Raw genomic sequence first — 9065 nt, forward strand, 5'->3', positions numbered from 1 at the left:
AAAAAAAAAAAAAGAAAGTAGCATGGTGGTTGCAGGGTTTGAGAAGGAAAGGAAATGGGGAATTGTTACCTTATGGGTACAGAGTTTCAGTTCTGCCAGATAAAAAGGTTCTGAAGATGATTGGTGGTAATGGTCACATAACAATGTGACTATACGTAATACCACTGAGCTATATAACTTAAAAATGGTAAAAATATTAAGTTTTTGTTGTGTGTATTTTACCACAAAGAAGTGGACGATCAAAGTAAAAACACATTAGTGAATTGAACTCAGAAATCTGGTAAATTAAGGCAAAATATCAACCACATATACTGCCTTTCCTATGAGAACAAACAGTACCAGCTGAGGTTATGCATCTTTGATTTATAATGTAGATTCCAGAAACAAATGAAAAAAAAAAACAAAGACAGCATCAGTCACCCCAAGAATTAAAGGATTAAGCGTAGAGCATCAAAGGCTGCTACATCAAGAGAAGAAACCAGACATTAGCTCCTTCTAATGGAAAACTAGAGCACCACCTACAGAGGGAGCAAATCCAATGCTGATCAAGGCTCAGGATCCAGCCACCCATTTGTAGGAGACAGAGGACAGAGGAATAAACTGAGCTCCCTCATGAGTAGGTGATAAACAAAACAGGGACCATGAAGAAATCCACCGTGCAAACGGTCCAAGTTATACAACAGAGAAAAAAAGGATGGAAGGAAAGCCAGCAAATTAAGAGACCCCTCCCCAAATTATCAAGTTTTTTAAACTGTCCAAAATAAATAAATAAGAGAAAAAAAAACTTTCAAGACTAAACTCTACTGTGTGGAGATGCACTCTTGGACAATAAAATAATAAACACAGCAAGTCACTCCAACAAACACTGAGAGAGTGGTTTCTTCTGGAGTCAACAGGCAGTTGTGATGGGGACAGAGTACATGGAAGTTTCTGGGGTACCAAGTCCTATTTCTAGACATGCGTGAAAGTTACAAGTGTTCACTGTATGACAATTCATTACACTATGTATTTGTTGTGTTTTTTTGTATGTTTTATTTTATAATAATAGTTTTAAAATTAACATTTCTTTCATATCAGGTATCTGGCTGATACACCCATCCTTGTCTCTTCTTTTTTTTCTTTTCATAATGAAAGTTTGTCGAACTCAAGATCCAAACCAGAGCCCCGTGCCGCATGAAGCTGACATAAGTCTCTCTTCCTCGGGCCCTTTCTCCTTTTCCCTTATGTTTCATATATTAAAGAAATCAGATTATTTTAGTACAAAGTTTCCTGCATTCTAGATTTTCTGGACTGCATTCCCGTGGTACTGTTAAACATTTCTTGTCTCCTGTGTTTCTGGAGAACTGTCATTGGACCTCCAGGCAGTGACCAGATTCTGGTCCACTGACTTAGCAAGATGACACCTTCCAGACTATGTTGCAGAATTGTCAAGTCTCTTATCTGTGTAGATATTCTTTTTCTTTCTTAGTAAGTGCAAAATTATTTTTAATCTGTGATTTTGCTTAACATTTCCAAACAAATAATAAATCCTAGAAAATTTTAGGCAAAAAAGTGATAGCTCTGTAATCCAATTCCTTGACAACTGCAATCACCACACCACACATCCTACAAAACGCCGTTCCCTAGACTCACTGGACTTACCTGCTGGAAAGCTTGAATTGTTGCCGAGTAGGAATGAAGAGACAGACAGAATTTCAACAAATTCTGCTGCAGAGGTGATAGAAACTGAAAAGCAGCTTCCAATACCGCATGGTAATAGGAATAATCACTACCTGTCAAGGAAGAACATTAACCAAAATAACTGTGTATGACTCGACATGTCCAAGTGAGATACTTGACATCTGTAAAGCTGTATGTTACAAAGGTAGGTGATGGCAAAATTTTACTAGTACACTGTCTGGAACTGTTGTTAAATCCTTAAAATTTCCTGGAGTCCACAATGCACCAGACTCTTCCTCTTCCTACTTTCATTCACACCACTCCCTCTCCTCGACTGCTATTTTCCCTCTTACCTGGATGACTTACTCCTACCTACTTCCTGAGGAAGAATTCAGCTATAAAATCCCCTACTCCAGAAAGTTACTCCCGACCTATCCCAAGCTTCAGAGAACGATTTGTGTTTCTTCTTTGATCCCAGAATACTTCTTGGCTCACTTCTGAACTTTTCACATCATTTATTAATTTATTTATTCATTATCTTATCTACCCCCTCATTTACTAAATCATTTATTGTCTTTTCTACTCCTCCAACAAGGCTTTGGACTCTCTAAGGCAGAGGCTGTGACTAATTTACCTCTGTATCCACTGTGACTAGCACATGCTGTCTGTTCAAATATCTATGCCAAACCGAGGAAGGGCAAGGTATAAAAGAATATTAATGACAGTGTACAGTTCGGGGAGAAACATTTAAACCCAAAGTTGTATAAACTATTTGAAAAGGGGGGGGGGGAATCTGTGGACCAGTATGACGAAAGTCTCCAGGAACAACGAAAAACAAAGCTACAAAGTAGTGTACATAGCATGGTCCCTTTTCTGCAGAAAGACAGACTGAGAAACAAGAATACATATGTATTTGTTGTAAAGAAACACTTAAGACTAACAAAGTTTATTTAAAATACTATAAGAAGGCTCGGCGACTATAGCTCAACCGGCTAAGGCGCCAGCCACGTACACCTAAGGTAGCGGGTTCGAATCCCCAGCCCGGACCCGCCAAACAACAATGATGGCTGCAACCAAAAAATAGCCGGGCGTTGTGGCGGGCGCCTGTGGTCCCAGCTACTTGGGAGGCGGAGGCAGGAGACTCGCTTGAGCCCAGGAGTTGGAGGTTGCTGTGAGCTGTAATGCCAAGGCACTCTACCCAGGGGGACAGCTTGAGGCTCTGTCTCAAAAAAAAAAAAAATAAAATAAAATACTATAAGAAGCAGGTGAGAACAGAAGGAACAAGGACAAGGAAGGAAGACGACCTTTCTGTGTTCAGCCTTTTATACAGCTTTGACTTCTGAATTGTATACTATTCATTCAAAAAACTAAAATTTTCTATTTTAAAAAGAATGATATTAACGTTTCAAAAAGCAGCTCAGCGCTGATGGCTCAAGTGGCTAAGGCGCCAGCCACATACACCCAAGGTGGCGGGTTCGAATCCAGCCCGGGCCTGCCAACAACAATGACGGCTGCAACCAAAAAATAGCCGGGCGTTGTGGCGGGCGCCTGTGGTCCCATCTACTTGGGAGGCTGAGGCAGGAGACTCTCTTGAGCCCAGGAGTTGGAGGTTGCTGTGAGCCGTGATGCCACAGCACTCTAACCAGGGTGACAGCTTGAGGCTCTGTCTCAAAAAAAAGAAAAAAAAAAAACATTTCAAAAAGCAAAATATAAAAGGTTCTAGCTTCTTCTACACAGAAGAAGAAACAAAAACACCTCAAATTGTTGCCAGAATGTTAAAGGTGTCAATCTTAGGGTGGCAGAAATATGAATAATATTTCAAATAAATAAAATGTTTAACATTCTTTTATGATCATTTCTAAGAATTCATATTCCCAAAATTTTAAGCTAGAATATATATCATCTATACTGAAGAAATTTCATTTTAAATGTCATAGTTGAGGCTGGGCATGGTGGCTCATGCCTATAATCCTAGCACTTGGGAAGCTGAGGTGGGTGGACTGCCTGAGCTCACAGGTTCAAGATCAGCCTGAGCCAGAGCAAGACCTCATCTTGAAAACTAGTCAGGCGTTGTGGCAGGCACCTGCAATCCCAGCTACTTGGGAGGCTGAGGCAAGAAAATCACTTGAGCCCAAGAGTTTGAGGTTGCTGTGAGCTGTGACTCCACGATACTCTACCAAGGGCAACAAAGTGAGACTCTGCCTCAGAAAAGCCAAAAAGTCACAATTCAAATTTCACTATAAACACACTTTGATAAATTTGTTCTATGAAATTTTAAAATTTTTTGATAACTTAATTCCAGTTGACTATAAATTAATAGAGATGTTCATTCAAAATCTTTATTTATCTATGTCCTTTTCTTTTTTTTTTTTTTTTTTTTTTTTTGAGACAGAGCCTCAAGCTGTCCCCCTGGGCAGAGTGCCGTGGCAATACAGCTCACAGCAACCTCCAACTCCTGGGCTCAAGCGAGTCTCCTGCCTCCGCCTCCCAAGTAGCTGGGACCACAGGCGCCCGCCACAACGCCCGGCTATTTTTTGGTTGCAGCCGTCATTGTTGTTTGGCAGGTCCGGGCTGGGGATTCGAACCCACCACCTTAGGTGTACGTGGCTGGCGCCTTAGCCCATTGAACTATAGGCGCTGAGCCGAGACAACTTTTAAAACATGTAGTATTAAAATAAAAATTTTTAAGTTAAAAAATCCATTCTGTTAATAGCAGTCACACAATTTTCAAACATTTCCTCTTCAGCATGGACTTATCCCTCTCAATGTAATATTCAAAGTTTTAACTACTCGTGTATCAGCATCTTTCACTATTAATGGGGCTTAGACCAAGTTAGAGAAGGTTTGTGAAAGCACTTCATAAAAACCATAAATGAGCAAGACGGGATACTTCATTAACTTAGTATGTTGACACTCAAGTTGTAGGTGGCTGACAGGCATAATAAAAAAATTCTCAATGGTACTTAGAGATAATGAACTTAACAGGTTATATAAATTATTGTAGAAATAGTTCACAGCAAAAATAGCAAATCAAATCAGATGGTTACAAAGTCAATACTAGATGATTTAAAATGAAATGTACTTCCACAAAACGGTCACATAGCACTTTAATAAAAGATCATAATAGAACAAAACAAGATAGGGAAAAAACTGACTTTTTGTCAGTTTTAGGCAAAACTGACCCCATCACAACTACAGTCATTAAAGACAAAAATGTTTTTCATTAACTGCCATGCCCCACATGTATAAAAGAGACCATTTTTTCCTATTATTTTCCCAGACACCAAAGTCAAAGAAGCATTTGCTTCAATTTTACCGTGATGATCTGATGATCCAATATTTTCACTGGCTTCTACAAAGTTCCAAAATTTCTCTTGACTGTCTTCTGCTAAAAACTCACTGAGAGAAAAAGGGGAAATGTCAGAAACAAAACAACTTAACAAATTTTCCTAATACAAAATGTATTACTAAAAAGAGTAAAAATAGATTTTGAAGTTTCCAAATGTCCATACTTGGCTTTTACTCTATAATACATATATTTCTTTTGATATAATATATATATATTTTAATGATAAACAAGTCTTACTAGCTTATTAGCTATGAATAACTTGTTAGCTCATAAATGTAGTCATTTTAATGGCTTAATAGCAATCTCTTAAGAAATCTGAAATCATAAAAATGTTAACGGGGAAATTCCAATATGAAGAAAGGTTATTTAAAAAACCTATTGGCAAAAGTGCTGTCAGCAGTGGAAGCAGAATTAGGGGTCAGGGGTGGTGACTCACACCTGTAATCCTAGCACTCTGAGAGGCTGAGGCAAGAGGATTGCTTGAGGTCAGGATTCGAGACCAGGCTAAGCAAAGCGACCGATCTCCACTGAAAAAATAGAAAAATTAGCTAGGCATGGTGGCACATGCCTGTAGTCCCAGCTACTAGGGAGGATGAGGCAGGAGGACTGCTTAAGCCTAGGAATTTGACGTTGCTGTGAGCTAAGCTAAGGCCATCGCAATCTACCCTGGGTGACAAAGCAAGATTCTGCCTCAAAAATTTTTTTAAATTTTAAAGTATAAGAATTAAGACAATTCTAGTACAAGTTCTGCTCTCACTTAGTTTCTGAAAGGCCTTACAAAAAACAAAATTTATGTTTTGCCTATGGGTCTCCCACAGTAAAATATGAACCCTAGAAAAATCTCTGGGAGACTAAATGCAGCATATTATAATCTTTTAACATTCATAAATCCAAATCTTCAAGATCACCAAACATTAGTTTAAAATTAGCACTAACGTGGTTGGGCACAGTAGCTCACACCTGTATTCCCAGCACTTTGAGTGGCCAAGGTAGGAGGATCTCTTGAAGCCAGGAGTTCTAGACTAGCCTGGACAATACCACAAGACCCTAGCCCTACAAAAAATTTAAAAATTAGCCAGGCACGGTGGTGCACACCTTTTGTCCAGCTAGTCGGGAGGCTGAGGTGGTAGGACCAATTGAGCCCAGAAACTTGAGGTTACAGTGAGCTAGGATCATACCACTCCACACCAGCAGGGCAACAGAGCAAGACTCTATCTGTACAAAAAATTAAAAACTAAAATTAGCACTGATCTAAAAAAGTCATGTCTAAGAATTTAATGCTATCTTAATTTTTTTCTAACCTTATAATCTAAATTTCCCCTCATTCAAGAGTCTAAGACCTCTAAAGGAAATGCACGGAGTAATTAGATGATTCATATCAACTGGTTATCTTCTCCTCCAAGCCATATTACTAATGTAGAGGTGATCGTTCACTGACTTAAAGTAAACTACAGATCTGGATCTCAGCTTACCTAGCCAAAGGAAGACTTTCCCATTACTTGTCAACACTGGGGTGTACAACTCTCACTCTACTCCATAGCTAGACACAGAAATATGGGAAAAATAAGAAACATTTCCTGGTAATGCACAGCTTCTCTAAAAATAGGTTTCTGAAAATACCTCTTATCATAATATATTAAATTACTTAGTACCTCCTTGAGTGTAGTATTTTTCTAAGATTTCTAGTAACTAACATAGACACCATGTCAACCTTAGAATAGCTTAAAGCATAAGAAAACAAGTACTAAGACAGATATGCTATGATATACAAATTAAGACTAAATTTATTACTTAAAGCTGCAGTCACAGATTAAACTAGCAGAAGGGGACTAGATGACACACTCATCAATTGTGGTAAGAACAAGGATTCACTCAAGTAAGACCTTCCTGGTGAAGGCCAGACACAAATAAATAGAAGCTTTTTATATAATCACAGGAAAATTTCTTGAAATATACATTCTATTTCATCCCACTGCATAAGTAAGTCTTAATAAGGTTGAGGCTTGGAACAGTCTTAAGAAAATCACTTTTGGGCGGCTCCTGTGGCTTCAAAGGGTAAGGCACCAGCCCCATATGCCGGAGGTGGCTGGTTCAAACCCAGCCCCAGCCAAAAAAAAAAAAAGAAATTCACTTACTAGATCCACTGAAATCACCCAGGGGAGAAGAAAACAATACAAGATTAAAGAAATACTGCCATTTGTTATGGTATATTTAAGTTTGTTTTGTGTTATGTTTTTTAACTTCTTATACATTCCATAGAGTATGTCTATGATTTTGATTTTACTGCTGAGATGATGTGATGTTAGGATTTGCTTTAAAATATTCCAGTGGAAGAAGAAAGAGGATGGTGGTGGCATTTATTTGACTTGAATTAATAATTGTTAAAACTAGGTGATGGGGCTCGGCGCCTATAGCTCAACTGGCTAAGGCGCCAGCCGCGTACACCTAAGGTGGCGGGTTCGAATCCCCACCCCGAACCCCCAAACAACAAGGACGGCTGCAACCAAAAAATAGCCGGGCATTGTGGCGGGCGCCTGTGGTCCCAGCTACTTGGGAGGCAGAGGCAAGAGACTCGCTTGAGCCCAGGAGTTGGAGGTTGCTGTGAGATGTAATGCCACGGCACTCTACCCAGGGGGACAGCTTGAGGCTCTGTCTCAAAAAAAAAAATCTAGGTGATGGAAGCCTGGCTCAGTGACTTGCCCGAACTACAACTGCTTAAAAATAGTTAGGTTTGTTTTTTTTTTTTTTTGAATGTTCAAAATCTCTTTAATAGTTAACTTCATCAACACCACGGAAAACCAAATCTGGTATTAATATAAAATCCTTTATCTACTTGTACCCACAAAATGATAAGTTGAAGCAATTTTCAATTTTTTTATTAAATCATAACTGTGTACATGAATGCCTTTATGGGGTACAATGTGCTGATTTGATATACACTTTGGAATGCTTACATCTAACTGGTTAACATAACCATCACCTCCCTCACTTATTTGTTGTGTTAAGACATAACATTCAGAGTTTTACTTCAATTAAAGACAAGGTGAGGGAAACCTGGAACCGTGTGTTGCCCCAATTATAGCTGCTAAAAAGATTCAGGGTTTTACTTCAATTAAGGGGAAGGTGAGGGAAGCCTGGCAATCCCAGCTACTCAGGAGGTAAAGGAGGGGAGGATCACTTGAACCAGGAGTTCAAGGCTACAATGAGTATGACCATGCCACAGAGAAAGACCCCATCTCTTTACAACAATAAATAAATAAAACTGGGTGATGGGCACAGAGAGAACACATTGTGCCATTCTCTGCATTTATAAATGTTTTGAAATGTCATAATCTATGACAAGATGTTAATGTACAACAAGTGCAAAAAAAAGAACTACAAACAACCTGTCCACTAGACAGCACAAATCCAGTGATATGCTTGTTTTCTTAGATTTCCAAAGCTAACATAGGACAGCAGAACTCCTTCCTTATACACAGCAGTAGAAGGGGAGAGAGAGTGAATATGTAAGGAGGGTCTATCAAGTGACTATCAAGTATGGAAGAGGATTCTGACCCTTCATCCTCATCAGATGGACGGGGTGCCACAATCCATCAGAGAGTCTAGCAGACACACGAGGGAAGAATGGTGGCCTCAGCTAGCTCTGGAGGCCAAAACAGAGTGGATTTTAATAAACAGAGCTCATGTCTGAGTTGCCTATCTATTCCATTACTCTGGCAAACTTATGCAAACAGCCACAGAGAAGAGCCCTAAAAAGAGTACACCCAATGGCAAATGACCAAGGGGACCAAGAAAGAGACAGACGTATGTGACAGAGAAGTTAGTGAAGGAAACATCATATCCTACTCACTTCACAGTGACCAGAAAACCTGAACAGCATTGAGCAATTAAGTCTGATAATTTCAGCATTCTTTCTCAAAATCCATACGTATAAGCCTTAAGACCTTCAGAATCTTAGCTTGGTGCCCGTAATTAGGGCACCAGCCACATACACTAGGGCTAGAAGGTTCGAACCAGTCCTGCACCTGTTAAACAACAACAACAACAAAAAAAAAAA

General features: G+C 39.3%; 1 protein-coding gene across 1 annotated transcript in view; it reads right to left on the minus strand.

Moving 5' to 3' along the window:
- UGGT1 (UDP-glucose glycoprotein glucosyltransferase 1) overlaps nt 1-9065 on the minus strand; it is a 114460-nt gene that overhangs the window by 96036 nt on the left and 9359 nt on the right. Inside the window, exons 3-4 of the mRNA XM_003800346.3 lie at nt 4976-5058; nt 1642-1772 (exon numbers count right to left, since the gene is read on the minus strand). Coding sequence (XP_003800394.1) covers nt 1642-1772; nt 4976-5058 — 214 coding nt within the window. The remainder of the gene's footprint in view (nt 1-1641; nt 1773-4975; nt 5059-9065) is intronic.

Source organism: Otolemur garnettii, unplaced genomic scaffold (assembly GCF_000181295.1).
Source record: "Otolemur garnettii isolate 467f Iridium unplaced genomic scaffold, OtoGar3 scaffold00173, whole genome shotgun sequence".
NCBI lineage: Eukaryota > Metazoa > Chordata > Mammalia > Primates > Galagidae > Otolemur > Otolemur garnettii.